The following is a 24,792-nucleotide window of genomic DNA, read 5'->3' on the forward strand; positions in this document are numbered from 1 at the left end:
ATATCACATCGAGCAACTGTGTAGTCCGTAATAGTCTGTCTTTCTATCTAGATATCTGTCTTATATTTATCTATCCATATGTCCCACTGTCAAACAGTTACGGCGGCTGCTGTGAGATGAAACAGATGGCTCGGGTAAGGGGCTTTATTGTGCTGTTGCACCGACTGAGACGACCCTCAGCCCAGCACACCGTCTGCACGATCCCATGTTCATGTAATGGCGCATGTAGTGTGATGTGATCGCCCTCCTCCTCCAGTGTGCTGTATGTGCTCTGTTCTGCTGAATTCTCCGCCGTCATGTGACTGCACGCTCATTGTAGTAAATGGGCGTTGGTCAGAATGGCCGCCTACTTGCTCTCACATGTATGTATGCATGCATGTGTGTGTGAGAGAGAGAGAGAAAGAGGGGAGAGATGACGTTTTATCGAAACACAAAATGTGGCTGAGAAGTCTGGAAACACAGCACTCATGCAAACCGCCGATAAGTCGTTAACAGTCCTCAAACAGCCACAGAAAATCTCCAGTTGAAACTGTTTCTCTTCCCGGGCTCTCGCGTGGGGGTCTGTATTTTCGCTGCAGTCACTTTTAATGAAAATGTGAATAAGGAACCTTTTTCAGACTAAAAACGCACGTAAAGTAGCCTAATTAACGGCCTCAGTCATAGGCCTGTATGGAGTGAACTCAACAGTCTCGCCATTCACCTTTTATTGCTTACACGCCTTTAATTGTTGATTGCCAGAGGCTCCATGATTGTTTTTAACACACGTACACACACATCTCCTCTCATATCCTTAACAGTGCAGCACAGCAGTGAAATCTTAACAACCGTGCTGCGTTTGAGTTCAGTCTGAAAATTAAGGCTCACGTTCTAACACGGTGACACCGTAACTTAAACCTTTATTTTATGAGTGAACGTCGGCTGAAGGTCGACAACTGGGACTCCTCATCGAGGCTGTTCTTAAAGAAAAAAAAAAAAAAAAGTCAGCACCATAAAACCTGGAAGTCATTAGGGTATTTTACACGGACAAAACGTTCAAGTCCGACTTTGCTCAAGTTGCGTTCATAAACGACAGCCATATAGAGTCGTTGCAGCGGCTTGGTGTGGGCCTGGCGTTCCCCCCGCCCAGCAGTGTGTCCGTAACATGAAATGGCTATAGGCTTCACAAAATGGCGAGCAGAGAGGGAGGGGAGGGGGCGCAGCACAGCTGAGGGAAGAGCTGCTGAAGGTATAGCGCACCTCACCCACAGCTCATCTTAGTTAATAGGCTGCAGTTGGCGGGATTAAGTAGCCTACCAACGAAATACAGTCGATAATTTCATGTTCTTTTAAGTGTCATTTAGTGACTTCTTATCATCGAGTGTTCACGTCAGCACAGGCCCGTGAGCTGCACCAAATGGACAAATCTGCTCTTATCTTGATATAAACCAGCCCGTGGCTTCTCTCGCGATAACAGCGCGACAGAGTGAAGTAGATGACGTGGATTCTGTGGAGATATAGCTTTCAGAAATGAGTAAAGTCTCTTCGGTAGCAGAGGCCGAGGCTGAATCGCTCTCGCCTTCTCAAAATGGGGATCCTCGCCTATTCCAAAATGGAGGCCCACCGCTCGAGCTGCAGGCGGGGTCAGAGTGGAGAACAGAGCCTGAACTTTGGCCCATACTGTTGCAACCCCCTCCTCTCTTTTACCCTAAATGAATTCCAGAACTGAGGCCTCCCTCGCGAAAACGTCGCCCACCCTATGTTCAACTCTAACCTCTCCCGTTCATTCTCTTCTTTTGTACAGCGGTAGGATTACGCTATTTTTTCTAATAAACGCGCACAAGCATTATTCTAATGTGCGTTTGTGTGTCGTCCACAAACACACAAGCAGCATTCATCCCGACCATCATGTGCGTCTCTCTCCAAACAGAATTAATATTTCTCCTAGAGACTGACTATGTATTCCCCTGATGTGACTGTGGTAGGAACATCAATAATGATAATTATTGTTATGGATTATTATAGAACAATAAGGAAAATGATCAATAGAAAACAAAAGTAAATAGATAGATGAAACTTAAATAGCTTTAATAGAAAAATGTTTTTGCTTGACTAAACAGCAGCTTTTGTTTCATATGCTTTTTTCTTTTTCCAAAAGAAATCAGCAATCATCAAAGGGACGTAATTCAGTAATAATAAGCTAGTGGAAGTACAGAAAACATAAAGGAAGATATTCACAACACACACACACACACACACACACACACACACACACATAAATATTGTATATTTGAGTGCCTTTGCAGATAGCACCCACGCTGTCAGCCCGCACCACAATGCTCATGGTGGCATCATTATTAAATTTTGATTGGACAAGATTCAGCCTTAAGTAGGATTTAGTGGACCAATGGGATTGCAGCAAGTGAGTGAGATGACCTTTCCTCTATAAATCTGGGCCAATCAGGGGACGATGACAGGCGTCTCTTCCCCGGTGTCTGTCCCTCTGTCTCTGTTATACCTCACACTTTTGCAGAATAGTAAGAAAGGCTGCAGCATTTCTTGCGATATGATTGGTTAAATACTTGCTGTGGTGATGCGTAGCTTATGTGGACTTACTAGAATAAAGCTTTCACTTGCTTCGGAAATAGCTCTTCAAGGGATGCAGCACAGCTCTGATTGGCTGATAGTGGAGGGGTATATGGTCACACAGGGCAGCATCCAGGTGTATTACATTTCTCTTACGGTCATATAAAGAATTGGAGTGCACTAAAAAGAAAGCGCTGGATGGCAGGGAATGACTGCCTGTAGGGGCCACCCTGAGGTGTGAACAGAAAGAAAGACTCCATCCAGCTGACTTTGCCATCTGGGATTTGACAACTCTTTACTCTTGACATCTACTGGCTGTGACACCAGCTGTCAGGCATCACTAACCCATAGAGAGCAATGCAGCAGGTCTCTGTCCTTTCTGATTCACTGTGGATTTGCCCTTTAAAAACACACTGGCTCTTTTCCCCTGCAGTCTTTTTTCACAGTCGCCCATTTCCACATATTTACAGCCTGGTGCACACCCTCCTCCACTGACTGACGTGCTCCACACAGGTTAGCCACTTCCTCCCTTGCTCTTCCTCCTCTTCCTCTCCACCTCCTCTCACTTATTTTCCTCCTGCTGCCTGTGTTGTCTATTTAAAGCTCTCATAGTGTTACATCCACTGGAATTTTTCCCTCCAGTCTTCAGCAAAAACTCAAGAAGAAGGATGGATGGGGGGGGGGGTGGATGGAAGACAGGAAAATGGAGAGATGCAGGGGTAGGAAGACAGGTGAGAGAAGAGAAGGCAATAGAGGATGAGAGCTGAACTTGGACCCAGTTTGTACCCTGGACATGAAGAAAATACAATTTTTAGCAGTGCAGGAATTCAAAACAGTTGCTGGAACTACTGTTCGAGCAGTTATGATGGACACTTTCAATTCATGCCTCCATATAAACGGTGTACAGACGCATGTTTCCTCTAACTGCTATGAGTATTCAGGAGGGGGCGCAACAAGATCACCTAATAAAGAGAGAGCTAACATCCCCTGTGCCTCTTGGTGCTGTATTGTATCCCTGCTGTTTCAGAGGTAATTGCATCCAGGCTTTCTAAAAACGAACGGATGAAAAGTGACTCAATAATGAACCAGACCTTTTGATAGAAGCCTTGCACCTATAACACCTGTAGTAGAATCAAATAGGGGCTTTTTTTTTGCGTCCTACGGCTTTTCTTTACCTGACCTCAACTCTCGCTTCTGCACCAGCGTTCATTCATGCAGCATCTAATTTAGCCGCTGAAACGGCCAGCTCTGCAGTGCAGAAACCACAGTGATGATGATGATGATGATGGGCATTGTTGGAAGGGTCAGTGGGCGGAGCTGTGAAGGCGCTGTATTTAGCTGATGGGAAGACGGGTAGGTGGGATGAGGTGATAGGAATTCGGCTGGTAACGAGGTTAGTATGCACGCTGGCTGATTTTTGTTTGGTCGCCTCAACCCACTTGTTCCTTACCATTAGCAATAAAAAATTCATCTGTGATTTTATGCTGGCTAGATAGCTCTTATAAAATATTAAGCCGGTGCACTTCTGCGCCTCCAGCCTGCAGCCGCTGCTTGCTTCAAACGAGGGGACGTTTGAGAGCAAGCTGTGTTGTGGGGGGTTTGTAATGGTGGCAGGTAATGGCCATACTGCACACCTCTACATGTGTGACATGCGTTACAGATGAGACCAGAGCAATAAAAAAAAAAAGATTCCACTCAAGTTTCTTGGAACTGCTTCTTCAAAGGGCAACTTGAAATAGTTTGAAAGGTTTTTGGGAAACATGCTTATTGTTAGCCATATCGTTGGACAGAGTCAGGCTAACCCCCCTGTTTTCAGTCTTTGTGCTAAGCTGAGCTAATTGGCTCCTTGCAGTGGTTTTCATTTTCATGTCTAATTCAAGCGATTCAGTGTGTTTCCCAAAATGTCAAACTAAGAGGAACTTCTACTATTGTATTTGAGGTGTAAAGCGTGAATCACTTTGCTAAATTTACTTCCAAGATTTGTTGTCACCGACTGTGTATTGTGTTCATTTTTTTCATTAGATTTTGCGTCATTGCTCATGTGTGATTGTCTGCAGGGGAACTGCAGCCAAACATTAAAATTTGTGTGCACTTGTGCTTCTAGAGAAGAGCATTGTGACAGCTGTTTGGCACTGGCAGATCAGAAGTGTTCAGGAAGTTTCTTGTGGTACAGACATCCGAGGAAACTGATGTGCCTGACCCTCAGCGTGGTCAACGACACGTTACATAACATCCACATGTGTCCTGAGTGATCAGATGTGCGTTGCTAGTGTTGGAGCAAACGTTTCCTGTTGATCCATGCGACTTTAAACTGTGACGACAGGCGAAGTGTCATGATTCACAGAGGAGGGTCGGCTTGAAATTGTGCAGAGCGAAGCTGGAGATGCTTTAAACCGCACAGCGTTCTTTCACTTTGTTTACTGCGTCTGTTCTGTTGATTTGTTTAGCGTGGAGTGGAGGCGCTGTGGTTTATCACGCTGTTCGGTGGTGAGGTCACTTGAGACCCTCGCAGACAGCAGCTAATGCTCGGTGCAGTGAGACTGTGGATAAAAGGCTTTGCGATGTATCGATGAGCACTTGTGTAGCAGTCAGGTGGAACAGTGTGTATGCACTTTGTTTTGCTTTTACTGGGAGTGTTAGTCTCAGAGTCAGAGAGTCAGGCACGTCCAGCTGCATCAACTTGACGTCTGTTTGACTGAACGTGAAGCCTGTTAATCTGGAGCCTCCGAGTGAACGCAGTGTGTGTTCCTGCTGCTCTCTTTCCATGTGTTTGATGTGATGCAGCAGAATCTTACTTACCAAGTGAGAATACTGAAAAGATACGTTGTGAAAATTCACTCTTACTTCAGCTCGCACACACTTCCTCCTTTCCTTGAACGCTGAAGACTTTCCAAATATGTCTGATCAGTGTGTATGCGTGTTTACCTGACTGAACACATGAAAATAGCAGTCAGCACCTGGCATCTGGTTTGCATATGCTCGGCTGGAAAAGGTGCCATTCAAACCCCTCAAACATGCCTTTTTCTCGCATTGAAATTCTCACCGGGAGTGGAAAGATACTACCAGCACACACACTCGTTATCCCTCGATTTCACATTCTTATTTCATCGAAAACTTTGGACGACATCAGACCGTGTGGCCACTGATGGCATCATGCCCTCATTACTGTGTGTGTTATTATATGAATGTGTGTGTGTGTGTGTGTGTGTGTGTGTGTGTGTATTGCCTCTCTAGATTGCTGGGAACAGTTTTCATTGACTTCTCAGCTCATAATCTGTCTCTGTCTGACTCTCAGATTTAATCATCTTAAAACAAACACTACTGCTAATCATACTGTAACACACACACACACACACACACACACACACACACACACACACACACACGGCTTCCCAGAAACTTTTTTTGTTACTGTTGTACTCATTAAGCTACACAACACCAAGTGGATGAATGCAGATGTGTTATAGGCGAGCCAGTAAACCACAAGCACAGTGGTGCATTCATAGTGGGTGACATTATCAAGTAGTCCATTTATTTAATACTTTTCACTGCGTGCTGTCCAGTGAAATCTTCTTTTGAATACATTGAGTTATTAGTTGTTCATATATGGGTTGAAAACAGGGCATTTTTTGTAGTCTTACTGAAATGTTTGCATTTCATTCATGCATGGTTTTCACAGGACAGCGCTGACTTGTTATAATATATTTCACATGTGAAATGTCTGAAAAGCACATGTGCCTGTATGTTGTGTAAGAATATCCAGAACCAACAAATGCCTATTAGTAAATTCATGGCATGTACAGTTGATGTTTTCACATGCAATAATTAACATTTCATGTGTTAAATATTTAAAAATCCATTTATCTTATGTGGTGTTCCACAAATGTGAAATGTGCATCATGAGGAAGAAAAAGAAAAAAGTAGGAAATCATTTTCTGACGTTCCCTTACAAAATTAATCTTGTGTAGGTGTATTAAATATGCTGCTCATCATTTCATGTTGGCTGTTCACCGCTCACTGGTAGACACACTTACTTGGCCCTTTAAATGCATTTCTTCAGTGGAACCTGACTATGCTTCAAATGGACCATTGTGCTCATTTCATCAGAACGCATTCATATCAAAATTGTTTGCTGTGATTTGAAGAGTCTCGTTCATGATGTTGCACTCGACTGTATACAGAAAAAATGAACAAGACGAGAGAGTTTGACAGAGTCTACCTGAATGCAGTTCATAAAGAACCTGCTGCACAAATGCCCTGCTAACACCTGACAGCACTTCTCCACAATCAAAAGGGGTCAGCATGTTAATATTGTGAAGGGGAAGCTTGTCGTTCATTGGGCGTCACGGTGAAACAATCTATGTCTTGTGTCTGTTGCGCTTGCTAGTGCTATTAGTCTTGCACCTAGTCTGGAAGTGTAGTTAGCAATCATCTCCGTATCTCTGTGTCACTGAGTGTGCATCACTGTGCAGATCATTAGGTAAAAGGAGCTGGAACCTGTTGGTGTGACCCTGATGGTGGATGTGACTGAGTTTAGGCGCATGTGTGGACGCTGAAGGACCCATGTAGAATGTTCGCCTTTAAAGTCCAAAGAGCTGAAAGGAAAGTGATGTTGATTTTGCTCATAAAGGATCGTACTGATTGGATTTACATATTGTATTCTGTTGTGTTTTTTTGGCTATGAAAGTGTAGGACAACGCCCTCACACACACTGACGCGCCTCGCTGTGGCCCCAGGGGCCCCTCTGTCGGTCTGAAGGGCTCTAACCCTTGGCCTCTGACCCCTCCTAGACGCAAAGCCTTTCTCTCCTCTCCTCCACCTCCCTCCTTGAGGACCACACTCTTTTCATTCTCTTGGCTTCTTTTCTTTCTTCTGCTCTTTCTCTCCGCTTCTTTGTTCTGCTGGAGGCTGGAGCTGAGCGTGGATTTAATGCCTTCACAGCTGAGGGAACCGCAACAGCTCAAGTTTTTACGTTCGACTTAAGACATTTTCAAGCTTCATTGGCAGTGTGTTTCCATCTTTGCATATCAATAATGAGTCAGGGATGAGACTCTCGGACCAGGATTCTTTCTTATTTCTTTGAAAAAGGCTCATTTTGACAATTAAGTGATTTACTCCTAATTCTATTTATCTATGTTGTCATTTTTCAGATATATGTGCAATTGTAACATGGGATTCACTCAGCATATTGATAGTCACTGGTGAGGCATTATGTGCTGCTAATACACTTGGTGTTTAGGATGTTGCGTTGTTGTGTCAAGGCTTTTGGAAATAAAAAGTGTAGTATCACATTTTGAAGGGTGTAAAGACACCTAACAAGGCTGCTCATCTCCATGGAGGTTAAAGGCAAAGATGGTTTCAATGAGAAAAAGATAACAGATGAGTGAATGAGCGCGTAAGCAAATGTGAAGCATGTTGTTTTGTTGTCCATCCGCCCGCCCATCCATCTTGTTTGCCCGCCCATTCCTAACCTGTTGCCATGGTTTTGGCCAATGGGGTTGGCCGTGGGTTGGCAGGCTGTGACAGAAGGGGTCAAACAAGTTCACTGTTGGTGGCTTGATGGGGGTTGGGATGTGTGTGTGGGGGGTGGGGGGTGGACTGGGGCATTGGAGAGGATAATGGGGAGTTGATGCGTTGATAAGGTCCAACTTTGCACGTGTGTTTGTTGGAGGTCATGAAGGTTTTGATGTGTGTGGAGGAAGTTATGCGTGTGGAAGTGTGGAAAACAGGTCTGTTTTTATGTGTGTTGGCAGGTTGGCAGGTGGAGTTAGTGATTAGCTGAGTATTGATTGAGATCAAAGGGGTCTTCCATTTTTTTTGGATGGGGGATGTCAGGTATTTTGGATTCACAAAAGACTATTCATCTATGCTGGAGCCTCCTGGGGGATTGGGTGGGGTTTAGTATGTGAGGTGGAGATGGGGGGTTGGTTGTTGTTGGGGTTTAGTGCTATTGATGCTCAGTTGGGTGGGGTGCGGGGTTGGATAAGGAGCAGTAAAGATGGTAATAGGTGGTAAAGATGGAATGCTGCACTGTTTCACATTTCTACATTTCAATACAAGAAGGCAGAGGGTCAAAGGTGCAGCACTAATGCAACAGATGGAAAACAGTCCTGTGCAGGGATGGGTTTTTAGAGCTGGACCCTCTGTTCAATTCTGGGAATCATCAGTTCCAACTCTTTTCCAAGCACCCAGATACTCTTCCCTAGAGTTTGATTTTATATGGTGCTTGAGCCATGACTCAAATGACAAGCAGATTGTTGTGTTTTCATTTAAGTGAAGCACTTTCAGTCAAACAGCTTACATTTGTGCTGCAGAGATTAAGCAATTGAAATAAATGCTGTAAAATCTGTAGGCAGTCTTTTCCTCTGTTCAACAATTTACCAGACGGGGACTGATGAAGACAATGCTAAAGGATTGGATTGAAAAGCGCAATCAATGACAAAACCACAATTGATAAAATCTTCTTGTCATTGAAAAATACCCAAATATGAGAGCTCTCAAGAGCTCAAGAGACCACAAGAATCAAAACCCAACAAGGTCACAAGATCTGTGCTTTGTGTTCTGAATGTATTGAATACTAAAGGGGGAGGAAGGTCATTACTGTGGACGCCCATATGTGAACCAGTTCTGGACAAGACGCAGCCAACAAAACATTCATGGTTACAGTGATAACCGCAAGCATGCATATCAAAACCAGCTCACAGACACAAAACTGATACAGATATGCTTACTGGCAAAAATACAGGATTAAGATACACTTACACTCATACACAACTGCCACCCCTTCTATTCAGCGGACCACCCCTCCCCCGCCGTGTGCGTGGGTGGTTGAGCAGGAAGCTTTCCCACTACTTGCTGTTGATTCAGTGGTTTTCTCCAACAACTGGAGCCCAAGCCCCATAGTGGTGGACCCCAGCAGTTGGGGTAGAAGGGGTGAGGAGTTTTGGGGAAGCAGACTAAGACATTTTAGAAACTGTGGGGCCCTCGTGCCCCCCACCTACCTGCGGAGATGTTTTGGTGATCATGTCAGAATCAGAATCAGTACATCAGCCAAGAACAGGACGTTTCTAGCAGTTAATCTGGGTTCTGAGAGATGGTGGTACAGATGGTATAGAGATATCAGGACCTCATGGGCAATGCATCGCGGTGATTCAAGACATATAAGACACAGAATCCCAACCTGATTTGCTCATACTCAACTGCTCCATCTGTGAGCAGTTGAAATGGAAAAAGGTTTGTTTCCAAAGTAACATTTAGGCCTTAAGTTGAGTTTTAAATCCTGGCAGCCAAGTAAACATTGAGTCATTGGTGTAGATGGACAAACAGACAGTGTTGGCTCTTCCTGAGTGGGGGGGGGGGGGGCTAAGCCTAGCTGGCCTTGACCAATGATATCTTACGGTGGAACATGCATTTTCATTTGCTGGAAATCCTCATAACTGAAGTGTTAACTCATTTAAAGTCACTATAGGTACCAGAATAGGTGCTATGTGTAAGTGTGAGATTACTATTTCTGCCCAAGATGTCTTGACAAGAATTGTGTTTTTGTTCATGAAATTTGCTATTTCTTTGTGCTCAGATGTACCAGGAAGGAGTGTTAAATTTCGGTTAGAGAAAGGAAAAGGCTTAAGCGCAATGCATGCTGATGCCTGTAGCTCACAGTGGATGAGAAAGGTTAGGGTTAGGGTTAAGCTAGGGATGCTCCAACCCATATGTGATAAAACTGCTGTTTGCTGGGAACAATGATATTGGCATATCCTGGCCTACTGACCTGCATCAACCTGCGAAGAAGCATGTCAAGACACTGTCGGTATGTGGTGCCCTTTAGGCAAATGATAGAATTTATAATAAGCAAGATTTAGATTTTGCGTTTAGAACCATGGCTGTAGGGATGGCAGCATCGTGTGATTGGTTAGTTGGTCCACCACTATAAAATATCTCAACAACTATCTGATAAAATTTGGTTCAGCGCCTCATGGTGCTCAGAGGATTATCCTAGTGACGTTGGTGATGAAGGTCATATTTGGATTCTGAGTGAAATGTCCCAGCAGTTTGGATGGATTGCTGTCAAATTTGCTGCACACACGTGAATTGTAAAATTGACAATCCCTGAACTTTCTAACTAGGGCCATCATTTGCACTGCTAAAACGTTCTTGTATTGATTTGTGAGATAAACACACAGACAGACATGCAAAGAGTCATCGTGTCTGACTGGTCTCTCTGATCTGTGATTGGTTAAAACTGAGCTTAGGCTGAGCACAGAGAATTCCCATCAAGGGTTCGGGTTAGCAACCCTAAAATGACAAGGATGCTCGTACATGATTACCGTTTTTAGCTTTTATAAGCTCACTGAGAAAGATAAAAAATAAAAGCAACACTCCAGTTACCCCCTTTTTAAAGATGTCAACACACAAAAACCATGTTTGACACAGCACAATGCTTTGGTTGAGCAGCGCCGTGTGCGGAGCTACAGCGGAGCATGTAAACGGTGTTGACCAGCTCAGACGTGGTTCAGCGCTTCGCATCACACATAGGGCTCGTGCGTAAGCTAAACCAGGCCGAGCTGATGGATGGAGTGTAAGCACACTGTTTTGATTTAGTGTTCGTATCAAAGGAAGTCACTTCAAACCGACTCTCTTCCAATCTCCACCTGTTTGTCTCTCAAGACACGTTCTGGCTTCATTCAGTGGCCTCCTCTTCCTTTCACTCCCTTTCATCCCTGAACCCTCAGCCTAACACAGTCAGGAGAGTGTTCGACCTGTCATCACTGTTCACTTTCAGTGCTAACACACACACACACACACACACACACACACACACACACACACACACAGTTTCATGTGCACTGTGCTGATATGCCGTGTTTCTACATTCTTTATATCACAAAACGTATTTCTTTCTCTGAGTCCCAAACATTTGAGTCTCTTCTCTTTCTGTTTGAGTTTTCACCTTCCTAATATCCTCTCCTCCTTCTTGTCTCCACAGGACCAGGAAACTGCAGATCAGAAACATTCCACCTCACCTGCAGTGGGAGGTTAGTTCCTATTTCCTCCATTATTTTGCTTGCTGGGATCATTTACAGTCGGTTACTGTGACTTCACACTGCCAGCAACCACACCACATTCCTTCCACCCACAGCACAGACATTTTAACATTTTAACATTTTGTGAAATTAGTTGCTTTGTGGTTGGAAATTCTCAGAAATAAAAAAAAAATAAATAAAAAATAACAAAACAAAACCACAACAGCAACAAAACTCGTGTTCGCATCCATGAGTACAGACAGTAAAGCTCCAAAGGGACATTCTAACTCTCAAACATTACAAGTTCAGCAATGTAGGTAGGATGGGAATTTAAAAGATTTATTGATACCATTACCACTAATGATTCTCCTTACTGGTCTGATTCCTTATTGATTCTCTTATCGATTCCTGATCAGTTTTAGTGTAGCCCACACTGCAGAAAGACGTCTCGGCGTATTGCTGGTGTTTCCACCCTGAAATGATCATTTTACAGACATCACAACAAGCGCCGTGTTTCGTCTTTGTGACATGAAGCCGGGCTTTGGACCGTTTCTTCCTCTCTGCCGTGGCTCCTTCTTGACAAGAGTTTCACATCCTTGTTTTACAATGTGCAACCGTTGGAAAAACATGCCGGCATCGATAAAAAGAATAAGCTTGGAGGCATAAGATTCTGCTGGATCAGGCAATTTGGAACAGGTTCTCAACTCCCGTCCCTAGATGTACGGGAGGCAGGCAGCTTTACAATTTGACTTTTTAATCGGAAACTCCAAAGAATGACCTCTCAGAAGGCTCATTGCTGTATTCAAAAGTTTGATAGAACAGCAACTGTTTAATTTGGTGTGTTTTGTGGATTTAAGTGTTCAGTATTGTAGTGAGCAGTATCTTCCATCAGAACTGCTTTGGAAACCTCCTTCCTCCACTTCAGTGTAACTTTCATAACAAACAATTTCTGTAACTTTCCGCGACGGTCAATCTGACGTTAACGCCTGCTTCATGCAGTGACTGATCAGCTGTGGAGGTGAGAATGTGAGCAGGGTTTGAACTTCTCTCTCCAGCTGTCTTCTTTCATTCTTTACTGTTTTCTGGTCGGACAGTCTCCACAAGAGTGGATCGAGCGTAACTCTTTTCCTGAAAGCGCTTCTCTTCTCACACAGTTCTACGTTGACTGAACTCTGATCAGACCTGAACTGCTTGAATCTGACTGAACAGTCAGATGTTAGAATGATAGAGAAAGAGAGAGAGGATTGAAGGAAGCAATAAGAGTCAGTGCAGCATCAGTATCAGGATGATGGCCGAAAAATGTTCAAAGCAGTGCTAACCCTGGCAGCTGTGCACACCTGGCTGGGCAGAGAATCAGGCTGAGTGGCTCTGATTCAGAGTTAAAGCTTGTAATAGCACCCAGGCTGACGTTACTGCAAATATTTGCACCACTTGAGGCGCTTGTGCATGTGTGTGGGCCGACCGTGGGCCGGGAACCACGCACACATCTCAGCGTGGATATTTCTGATGGCTCAAATGAAAACCGTCTCACAGCTTTGCGGGGAAAAAAAATGACCTCCAGCTGAAGCTGCAGGCTGCAGTGCAGCCGAGAGATGATTTTATTGGGAGCCCGGCAATTAGAATCGAACATTAACTAATAGTCATGTATTGATCAAATCACGGACTGACTGTTGTAAGCTCTAACCTATTGATTGTTGGTCGCTAATTGCTGCAGTTATGTTGTCACTTCATCTGGATGTCTCATACCAGGCACAGCAACCCTCAACAACCACAGGAAGCTGACTGGGTAACCACAGTGAGGCGGGCAGAGTGTCACAGAACGTGTGATATCCAGATCACTGACATGTTCGTGCAGCTGTAGAACACAGTTCACAAAACACTCAAACACAAGCCATATGAAGAACATGAACTGTGTGCGCTCAGCACGGCACTGTGGACGTGGAAGGATGTGACTCTCTGAACTCCTTGTATTGAATTTGATCAGCTTCTGAATGCTTCAGTGCTGATTTATAGTACTGAAATATGTCACTTTCTCTGTTTCCAAGGTCAGTTTATCACACACAAACAGCATAAGGTAGATGTTATATTCCTGCACACACTGTACAGTGGAAAATAGTCAAAACCAAGGTTGAACACACAATGTAGTTTTATATATATTGTCTAGTATTGTCACCAAAGGACTTAGAGTTCAAACCAGCCCATCACAGAGTTTAAAGGAAGTAAATTCACTTGAAAATTTGCTTTTTTTTAACCAAAAAGGAATGAAATCCAACACATCCAGAAATACTGTCAGGCTGTTATATTAAATGAATATTATAGATTTACGGTTTCCACATAGATTGCTGACGAAACACAAAAGTACTATGAAAATATTGGGAATCTGTCAACCCTCCAAAATATGCTCCCAAAACCCCCATCATATCCAAAAACTAAACACAGTATAATTGCTTGAAACAAACACAAAAACAAAAAGAAAATGAAGATATCTTTCCTTGGATAAAACTAGAAGACACCTGCTATTTCAAACAGCAAATGGCTGTTTGTGTGTGTGTGCGCAGCTGTGTGTGTGTGTGTGTGTGTGCGCTGTTCTGTTTTTTGTGAGGGTGTGGCACACTGCCTGCCTCCTCTGCCAAGCCTGTTTGTGTGTGTGTGTCATTTGAATATGTGCCAGATCCCCCCCCCCTCCTCCCCCTCTGCCTCTCCGTCTGCTCTGGTCCTGCCCGGTGTGTCCACATGGGGGCGACGTCTCTCCGCAGACCTGACTGAGACATGTCATTCACATGCCGCTCAGCCCTTATGGGCGGCAGATGTCACAGCATCCAGAGAGTAAATGAGTTGTCATGTAAGACAGAAGCGCTGACTCTGAGGAGGGATGTGGGAAATATTCCTTACTTCAAAATAAAAGCATGTTAGGCACAGGTTGTAATGAGTAATTGGTGTGTGTGCTGTTTAATTAGGTAGAAAATAGCAAACTCCAATGGAAAAACTAAGAAATCTGAAAGCAAGTGGCAGCTTTAATGTACACAAGTATCTGTTGTGTTTACATCTGGTACAAACTGGTGTCAGACTACATATGTTTATTTGTTGTGTGTGAGGAGAGCGTCTTTTAATCTGCCTGTCAGAAATCAGCCTGTCACAGCTGAACTGGAGGAGCTGGGCCTGTATTTGTCCAGCTGCCAGGAGTTCAAGTTTGGACTCAAGTCAAAATTTAATGTAAAAATCCTTCACTTTTACTCGTACTCACGGACTTAAAAACTCATCAGTCATGTAAAAACGCTCCAGAGGTGTCTGAAGTAGAGCCGAGGTGTCAGTGCGCAAAATATCATCTATAATGATACAGTATACAGACAGTTCAAGCCAGTTACTTGCATTTGATTGTCAGTGTACCACATATTTATACACACTGTTCTGTGATGTACCAGCAGCAGGATTTAGCTTTCTTTTGTTTCCATTCCTGCCAATTTCCTTGTTGTTTCAAAGAATGAACAATGGCTGAGATGTAGGGTAGATCATTGATTCTGATTGGCTGCTCCTGCTCTGAGAACGCATGCAATGAATCATGTGATGGCTTGAGAGCTGCTTTTAAAACGTCCTCTCTCACTTCGCTGTAAGCCGCAGTAAGTCGTTTGATAGATGTGTCCTATTGCTCGAACTTCTCAAACAACCCTTTCCCTCCTCTGACCGCGCTTTAGGCTTCAGTCTGAAGTGTAATTCCTACAAGTTTGATGAATTCGGGCCCTGGAGGCTCGAATCTGAGTGCAGCTCCACCGTGGAGCTCAGGGGTGTAGCTCTATGCGGAGCTAATTCCTCCACCGTGGAGCTGGCAGCGGCGTTGCTTTCTCTTTGACTACTTGTTGCTGTGCGTAACGGAATGACATTAATTGCATCAACAAGTTGGAATATTTCCATTTACAGTACGAGAATGATACCGTACTGTCCGTCCAGCCCCATCATGTGTCAGAGGCAGCAACAACAAGCAGCCTTTCAAATTCCACATCCTCATATTTGTTAATTTGGATAGAATTTTAGAGGCATCTCTCTTTTATTTTTGCTGTCTGTAGTGATGATGAAAAAAAGATCAAACTGGAACTCTTATAAGTACTTGGTTTGTACCCACATGAACCGACACTCTTCTTGTTTCAGGTGCTGGATGGTCTCCTGGCCCAGTGTGGCACTGTGGAGAACTGCGAACAAGGTAAGACCCCCGACCTGATCTTTGCTCTGCTTTGTGTACACCGCTGACATCTGCCATTCATTTTATACATTCAAAACTTGCTAACTCCAGAGCAGCAACAGTACAGGCTTGTCCGGACTCCCATTCCTCCGATCCTGTGAACTCTGAGGCACTTTGCTGGCAGCAGGGTGATAATTGTGTTTCTGTCATGGTGAGGAGGGACTCGCCCTGGCAGCAGACTGACAGCAACTGATTTACCAGCCAGTGTTTGGTGCAGCCCACACCTGCCGCCGTGAGCTCTGGGTAGTGATCAGAAGGATGAGGGTGCTCTGTGTTTGACTAACCTGGCTCATGGAGGCGTGAGGGCGGAGGGTCAAACAGCCTTGCTCGCTCCAGCATCATTTCGAGGGCGAGCATATCCAGCTGTTTCTGTAATGTGCAGAAATAATAAGTTTCCAAGGAGAACACAGAACGCCTGATGGCTGCTGCTCTGCCGCTGATGGCTCAGGCTGTTGCTGTGCAGCTTTTTAGAACAGATATGTGCACCTCATTTTTCCTGAATGGGCTGAATAGTAAGGCTGCATCTAACAAAAATTTACATTATTGATTCAAATGCAGATTTTCTCAATGAATCAATTAATAATAACATGTCAGAATGTAGTGAAAAAATGCCTGTCAGGCTTTTCTCAAGGCCAAGGCGATGACATCATATGTCTTTTTTTATCCGACCGGCAGTCTCTGACAGGTGTAGCTGTCCAATAACAGACGTCTGTTTAGACTACACCTGTGCTCCCTCTGAAAGCCTCCTCGCTCCTCGCTCAGAGGGTGGGAGGGAGCAGCATTAAGATGAAGCACAGCATCCCTCGGATGGATGGATGGATGGTTATTAATCACAGATTCAATTAGAGAGCACTCTGCTCTAGACTGCATGCTATCGATCCACTGGCCACACTCACAACACAATTACACTGTTAATGCTACAGTAGATTATTATTATTATTATTATTATTATTATTATTAGTCTGTGAGGTTAATCACAGGGATACAAAGCAGTGTCTCTGCTGCCTCTGGAAACTGCATTTTTTTCAGCAGATGATGTGTTTTTACATTGTTTATGTGTGGATGAATTATTGCATGTATTTGTGTTCAAATTGAGGGAAGGATGAAGCATTTTAAACGGAGTTCAGCTGAACACTGATGTGCTAGAAGGCCCGCCAAAATCTCATATGAAGACCCAGACGCTCTGCTGTTGCTGGCCCAGAGTGTTCAACAACAAAGCAAGATGTGCAGTACATCAGGACAAAATCATGTACTTGCAGTGAGCCAGAAACCTGTAGTCATCAATCACGCTCATAGCCAGCATCACAGTTAATTATTAATTAAATACACGTAAAAGTACTGAGGGTGAAATCAGCCTGTGAGCCAGTGTGAGGATGCAGTGTCCTTTCTCCAGCTGCACGCTTTGTGATCTTAGTTTGATACAGCTGGAGCTTTGAGCAGTCCAGATCTTTTTTTTTTTTTTTTTTTGATGGGTTAATAAAGCGACATGTGCTGTATCTAAGTGTCTGTTTTGTCTCTTTCTCTCAGTGAACACAGACAGTGAGACTGCAGTGGTAAATGTCACATATGCATCTCGGGAGCATGCCAGGCAGTAAGTTCCTCCAGCCCGCTTTCATCTCCGCTTCACTCTGTCTCTTTCTTTTCCTCTCATCTCTCTAACACTCACTGTTTATCCATAGTTTTTTTTTTTTTCTTTCTCCATGCTCTGGCTGCCATTTAAAAATTAGGTCCTTATTTTACAGAACACTTTAGCGTGTCACACATATAATTGTGTATTTATGCCTGTTAAATCATGTTTCCTGTAGTGCAGACGCTCTAAAGCACCTTTAAAAAAAGGTATTAGTAAATAACCAAAGTTCCATGCCTACACTTTATTTCACTTCTGTAAGTGTCCCAATAAAACTGTAGGTTTTCAGCAAGTTATCATACACTCCACTTCTGACATCTAGTGGTCATTTAAAGGAACTACAACTGGAAACTTGAGCTCGCAAACTGAGCAGCATAGTATCAAAGTCAAAGTGCTCAATAGGCAACAGAAGGGTCCCAGTATTTGATCCTATCACAGGGTCCTATTGTACCAACACATCACATTTTATTGGTTCATTATGTGTTTGGTATAAAAACCATTTGCTCTGGCTCGTTATTATAGCTGAGAGGTAAATATGGTGGAGAGAAAATGACAATATGTGCTTTGTGTAGTACACAAGATGATCATGCAACAACTGTGCAGTACTGGAAAGAGGATATGTTAGATAATAAATTAGAAAACGTCCAGCTGTGTCAATCATTCCATATGCACCAAATTTACTTCAGTTTCAGTAGAATATGTAGAGAAGCCGCCTGTATGCATTACATGCCACGTGCAGTACACGAAGCTCTGCTCATGTCCCTCTCAGAGCCATCCAAAAGCTGAATGGATACCAGTTTGAGAACAACGCCCTGCGTGTCTCCTACATCCCTGACGAGAACTCTGAGCTGGAGGGAGGCCAGCGGGGCCACGACAATGGCCGGCGCCCTGGCTTCGGCTCCCGAGGATGGCCGCGCGGCGGCTCCCCGAGCTCCGGGATGCCCTCCAAACCTCCGCACACCGACATCCCTCTGAGGCTGCTGGTACCCACACAGTACGTCGGCGCCATCATCGGCAAGGAGGGAGCCACTATCCGCAACATCACCAAGCAGACGCAGAGCAAGTGAGTGTCTGTGGAAACTGCATTAACGCAAACTAACCCCCCAAAACTGTAGCCTAGGACCCAGTGAATTGAAGCGATTCTGATGTTTCTTTTGTCTTTGCAGGGTTGATGTGCACCGCAAGGAGAACGCAGGTGCTGCCGAGAAGCCAATCAGCATCTACTCCACCCCTGAGGGCTGCTCATCCGCCTGCCGCATGATCCTGGACATCATGCACCAGGAGGCTAAAGACACCAAGACGTGAGTTTTAAACCATAATCCAACCTGTATTCAGATGAGGCAGCGTAACATAATCCTGGACAGTCACCCCGATGAAGGCTCCAGCTAGAGGTGACGTGTGGAATATCAGTGACCAGTGGTTTCTGTTCGCAGTGCCGATGAGGTTCCCCTAAAGATTCTGGCCCACAACAACTTTGTTGGACGCCTGATCGGGAAGGAGGGACGTAACCTGAAAAAAGTTGAACAGGACACAGACACCAAGATCACCATCTCCCCGTAAGACTCACACATACACACACACACACACACGCAAAGACCTAGTTCAACAGTGTGAACCAGGGCCACAAGAGAAGTTGGGTAAACAAAGGAGACACTCATAGACCCTGTACAGGAGCCAATAACTGATCAGTGATCAGCTGTAGGCATCGGTAAACCCTCTCTTTCTGATGTGTGCAGTCTTCAGGACCTGACCCTGTACAATCCAGAGAGAACCATCACAGTCAGAGGCTCTATTGAAGCCTGCTGTCTTGCTGAGGTGGAGGTCATGAAGAAGGTCAGAGAGGCCTATGAGAACGACATTGCTGCTATGAATGTGAGTACACACGCACACACACGCACACACACACACACCAATATCCTTCAAATCCTTGAGAATACAGGGAATGGGAATGTGACATCATCAACAGCATCAGCAGCCATTTTTGGAGGATATCAGCCGTCACCTGCGCACCATCTCCACCCATCTACCTAGGTGGTCTCAACCTGGACAAGTCAGTGTTGCTTCCATTTCAACATGGTTGCTATGCAGCCAGTCACATGACCAATGAAGAAAATAAGTTAGCTCAGTGCTGTGAAGGACAGACAGCAACTGTGCAGCTACAGCTTTAACATCTTCTCACTTTCAGATAGATGGGAGATACATCAGGGTGGTAGTTTAAATGAGACATTTCATTTAAGCTATAATCTACTTTTATCTCCAATAGTAAGAGCGCCATCTGCTGGCTGCTTACTGTAGCTGTCAAAAAGAACTGCTGAAGTAACTAAAAACACAGCGCACCTTGAATAAGGGTCAAAACATGAAATGTTGCACTATAGTCAGACATGAAGGTCAGCTGATGTTACATTTTGCTTGATACCAGTAGATTAATTATGCGTGATTAATCAGCATTTTGTGAATACTCAGTCAGCAGGACATCAGCTAACCTTAACTCAATCACTAACGAACTTCAGTTCACTTGCCTCTCTTGAGAACTTCTCTTAATACGGGCGTAGTTTCCAGATTTCTGACTATAAATGGCCGACAGACGACAAATGACAGGTGACAGATAACCACGGCTATCCTCCAAAAATGGCGGCGGCGCCCCAGAATGCTGCAATTCCCATTCCCTGTTGTGTTTTTTCCATGTAAGCCATTACTCTACACACACACACACACACACACACGCACACGCACACACACTCACTCTTGTAAACCTCCAGATGGCTTCTGACCTGCAGCCTTGTTCTCTGCAGCAACAGACCCACCTGATCCCGGGGCTCAACCTTGGTGCTCTGGGTCTCTTCCCCTCCTCCTCCAACATGCCCCCACCCCCGCCTGGAAATGTGTCCAGTGGTGCCCCCTATGGCTGCTTTGGGGTAAGAATACCTGCTCTGCATTGCAACAACGCAAACCACATTCTTTACTGCCTTGTGTTTGTCATTTGAAAGCTAATAACTCCACTTTTGCTGATTCTTTCCATGTGTTTCCTTCAGCTGAAGATGTTGTGGGTTGAGAGAATTTTAATGTGGGCAAAAGAAACCTATAAAAAGGTTAAGGTTTTTTTTTCCCTGAAATGAGTATGGAGGGGAGAAGATGATGGTGCTCTCTGTTTCTTGTTCTTCTCTTTCTGTCATTTTGGATCACACACCAAATTAAGATATCCTTTAGCTGTAAGCTGCTAATGCTGGTTAGCATTGATTAAGTACTATGTATTTTCTGTTTTCTTAAAGATTTCCCTCCAGAAATGCTTTATATACACATATAAAAACTCTAAACGCAATACTTTAAACAGGCATTCGTGTCTGATATGATTTTTCTACAAAAAGTTCCAATTGCCCAGTTCGAACTTTTGAAAATGACAGCTTCTCCTTCTCCCTCACTGAAAAATGCCACATGAAAAGCCATGAATGTGCAGCTGCTGGTCAAAGGATGTCTCCTACTTCCCTTAAAAGTCCATCCATAGTGTGTGTATGTGTGCTGGAGGTTTCAGGTTTCCATATCACACTTGAGTAAGTTGCAAACTGGACCATGATTGGCCTATAGACCAGTTGTGATGTCATAAATCCTGCCCGTACATGCAGGTGTGAAAGTGCACAGAGAGCAGAGCGCAGAGAAACTCTCCCCTTACTGTGCACAGTGATGAACAAACTGCATCATTCTGCACAGTGGAGCACAAACAGCACTGGGATACTAACTAAAGATATAATAGATATTCAGTGTATGTGATGAAATGTTTGCTGTGTGTGTGTTCAGGCTCCAGAGCAGGAGACTGTTCATGTATACATCCCAGCACAGGCAGTGGGAGCCATCATTGGAAAGAAAGGACAGCACATCAAGCAACTGAGCCGCTTCGCCGGCGCCTCCATCAAGGTCTGTCCTCTACAATATGATCAAAATTCTCTTGTTTTGTTTTTCAGAAGCTTTAGAAATGTATCAGGGACCAAAAGCTTGTTAGTGAAATACTAAAGAGAAGAGATAAGTTTTGAAAATATTCAGCGAGCTGCTTCCTGATATCTGTAAGCAGTGTGTCCCAGAGCTTTGAGGCATAATGAACAAAGGCTGCATCCCCAATTTTCTTTTGACTGTTGCTGGAAGTCTCCGTTGTAGCTTGGTCCTAGTCCGTTAAGGGCTTTGTGTACGAGGAGGAGGCCCTTAAAATCGATCCTGAAGTCAGTGCAGAGCAGCTAAAACTGGACTGATGTGCTCTCTCCTCTTGGTTCTGGTTAATAGATGAGCTGCAGAGATATGAATGAGCTGAAGTGTCTCACTGTTTTTTTTTTGTTTGTTTTTTTTTTTTGGGAGGTCAAGTCGCCTTGAAATAAAGCATGAAACAGTTTTTTTTAGCATCTATTTATTTTAAAAAGGTCGCACTTAAGCATGTTACTAACGTGGAAAAATGAAGTTTTCATCTCTTTTTAGGATTATTTCATCAATAATTCATAGGATTTGTCATTATTTTGTTAGACCACCAGTATTATGAGAGTCTAATAAAATAATACTCATTTTCTATAACTATCACTATTTTGGAAAGCACAGTGATATCTTTTCGCGGATGAGCTCATGACTTCATTGCATCCCCCACTGAAAGCAAAGCTCCACCCCTGAAGGTCAGTGATGTTTGTCTCTCCTCCAGATCGCCCCAGCTGAAGCTCCAGACTCGAAAATGAGGATGGTTATTGTGACAGGACCCCCTGAAGCTCAGTTCAAGGTAAACATGAACACATTGCCATTTATTTTGCATAATATCTTTATTAGCCAATGATTGGTCTCAGAAACCACCGTTGAGACAGTATTAAAATGGATTATGAGCCTCGTTGTCTCCCTCCTACAGGCTCAGGGCCGGATCTATGGCAAACTGAAGGAGGAGAACTTCTTTGGGCCCAAAGAGGAGGTCAAACTGGAGACTCACATCAAGATGGCCGCTGCTGCTGCAGGAAGGGTCATTGGCAAAGGAGGCAAGACGGTGAGTCACCTGAACCAGACGCTTCAGATCCTTCTTACATAGCATGCATTGGTTGCCACAGCAAGAATTATTACACATAACTTCCCCCCGAAGTAACCAAAGTGTGTGTCTCCAGGTGAATGAGCTGCAGAACCTGACAGCAGCTGAGGTGGTGGTCCCCAGGGAGCAGACACCCGATGAAAATGACCAGGTCATCGTCAAGATCAATGGACATTTCTACGCCAGCCAGGTACTCCTGCTACCCTGCTGCCTCAGTAGACTTTAACATATAACAGAACTGATTTAAGAGCATGTAGCTGGTGTCATCAACTGTTTTCAGTCAGATCCCATGACAGTGTACGACCATATCTTAGTAAAGTGCAGGCTTCAGTTTGTCATCTGTCCTCTGTCCTCCAGCTGGCTCAGAGGAAGATCCGGGACATCCTGACCCAGGTCAAACAGCCACAGAAAGGCGGGATGAGCTCTGGCGCTAACCCCCAGGGCTTCACAGAGATGGGCAGCCCTACACAGGGACTGACTCAGGAACACCAGCCACGCAGGAAGTGAGGGCCCCTGCGCCCTCCTCACATGCTGTTGGCCCCCCACCCCCACCCCCGCCTGACGGACAGACAGACAGACACATGCACGGACGCGTAGACAGACAGACGGACGGATACAGGAGAGCGACACACGGACCCAGCGATAGACAGGGAGAGATATGAAGAGGAGGGAGTACGCCCGATAGCCAGAGAGAAAGATCGGCGTTTAGAAGGAAAGACAGATGACGAATAAAATCAAAAGATGAAATGAATAAAAAAAGAGGATTAAGATAAACAGAAACTTGAGAACAGAAACCAGATGCCAGGCCAGAAGAGAGACTGATTGAGGATGGAGGGATGAAGGAAAGGAGGGATGGGGAGAGGGAGGGGCGGTGTCCTCCTAGTGTGCCTTCGTAGGGCTGCAGCCAGCTCCTCATCCGCTGCAACACATCCTGCATCAGACAGGTTTAAACAACATGGCCGACGTCACTGTCCCTGTAAGAACGGAGCCTTACTGCTGTCGTTTACACCCGCCCACACGGGTGCAGGTGGACTGCAGAGGGGGGAGGCTGGCTGTTTCCTGAGACACACTAGCAGGGGCCCGTTTGTTCCTCTGTCGCCCTCGACAGACCTCTCCAACCATCTGCAGTCAGTCCTATATTTTAAGGGTGGTTTTTTAAACATAGAGATATATGTATAGAAATGTTTTATTCAGAGCTATTATTGATAGAATGCAGTGAGGCGGAGTCGGGAGAGGGAGCAGGGAAACTGCTGCAGCGGCACAGGCGGATAGGTCACGGGTCAGGTGTTAGCCCCACCCACCCCTAACCTCCTAGCCAATGAGAGTCTAGAAGAGGGGCCGCAGATGTTAACACTGCTCTTTGAAGACCTCTCCGAATAGCGGGGAGATTAGAAAAAAAAAAAAGAGAAAATATGAGGTTGTAAATATATAATCTTCATGTAAATGTTAAGAAATGCTGTGTCTGGCCGCCTTGCCTTTTTTTTAAAGGGGTCTTCTGTATATTGCCCAGTCCCTCGTCTGTGATATGTAGCATAATGTAGCCTACAACGAGGCCGGGGACTGGGGAGGCACTGAGCTCCCCCTTCCACGTTTAGCCGTGTGGCGGAAGGCGCAGCAAGAGACAGTAAGGGAAGCGGAGGTCGCAGCTGGTCCTGCAGTTCTATTGCAGCGGCTCAGCTCACTCATGTGAAACCATTGTAAAACAACTTTCTGAAAACAGCCAGTAGCTATGCTAGGTGGCTAGCGGCCCGCACCTTAAACGGCATATTTTATATATATTATATATATATGATATGTGAGTTAGCCCGGCCCCTCGGGTGAATGTATGGAAGGCAGGGAGTCAGGTGTGAGGATTTGCTACACCTGTTTGAATTAGTCCTGCAATGACAGACAGACAAGTCGTGTCTGAGACCTTCTGCTCATTGCCTTCCTCTAGCGCTGGACACTTGAGGCCAGTCTTGGACAGGATGGTTTTCTCCTCAGGGGAGCTGGGGTCCTCAAGACCATCCCTGCATTAAGGCCGTGTTTGCTCACTTGGACGAACATGGCGTGTAATGCTAGTGTTAATAAAAGAATGTTGAGGACTGGCCTGGTCGAGCGCGGGAACTAGAGAGGCAAAGTCTTCCAAAGCTCCTTGCCTTGAGCTCAGAGAGGGTAAAATCAGCGTGAAGGGGAGTGGCTTCCTCGTTCTCTCTCCCAATCTGCCAAAGGCCTGTGGGCGGAGCCTCCAGACCCTGCCTGCGTATGATAATGAGGGGCGGGGTCTACGCCTGGACGCTCTCGCCATGATTAGAACAGATTAGAGAAG

The 24,792-nt window shown here is 44.9% G+C and overlaps 1 protein-coding gene across 1 annotated transcript in view; it reads left to right on the plus strand.

Annotated features, from left to right (window-relative positions):
• The window catches only part of igf2bp1 (insulin-like growth factor 2 mRNA binding protein 1), a 50,264-nt gene extending 27,273 nt beyond the window's left edge, over positions 1 to 22,991 (plus strand). The window contains exons 3-15 of the mRNA XM_076752077.1: positions 11,546 to 11,594; positions 15,726 to 15,777; positions 17,344 to 17,407; positions 18,213 to 18,506; positions 18,610 to 18,744; positions 18,877 to 18,999; positions 19,180 to 19,315; positions 20,236 to 20,358; positions 21,236 to 21,352; positions 22,116 to 22,190; positions 22,314 to 22,445; positions 22,561 to 22,674; positions 22,842 to 22,991. Of these exons, the coding sequence (XP_076608192.1) occupies positions 11,546 to 11,594; positions 15,726 to 15,777; positions 17,344 to 17,407; positions 18,213 to 18,506; positions 18,610 to 18,744; positions 18,877 to 18,999; positions 19,180 to 19,315; positions 20,236 to 20,358; positions 21,236 to 21,352; positions 22,116 to 22,190; positions 22,314 to 22,445; positions 22,561 to 22,674; positions 22,842 to 22,991 (1,564 nt within the window). The remainder of the gene's footprint in view (positions 1 to 11,545; positions 11,595 to 15,725; positions 15,778 to 17,343; positions 17,408 to 18,212; positions 18,507 to 18,609; positions 18,745 to 18,876; positions 19,000 to 19,179; positions 19,316 to 20,235; positions 20,359 to 21,235; positions 21,353 to 22,115; positions 22,191 to 22,313; positions 22,446 to 22,560; positions 22,675 to 22,841) is intronic.
• The last annotated feature ends 1,801 nt before the right edge of the window (positions 22,992 to 24,792 follow it).

The sequence above is a fragment of the Chaetodon auriga genome, chromosome 16, assembly GCF_051107435.1.
Source record: "Chaetodon auriga isolate fChaAug3 chromosome 16, fChaAug3.hap1, whole genome shotgun sequence".
Lineage (NCBI taxonomy): Eukaryota > Metazoa > Chordata > Actinopteri > Chaetodontiformes > Chaetodontidae > Chaetodon > Chaetodon auriga.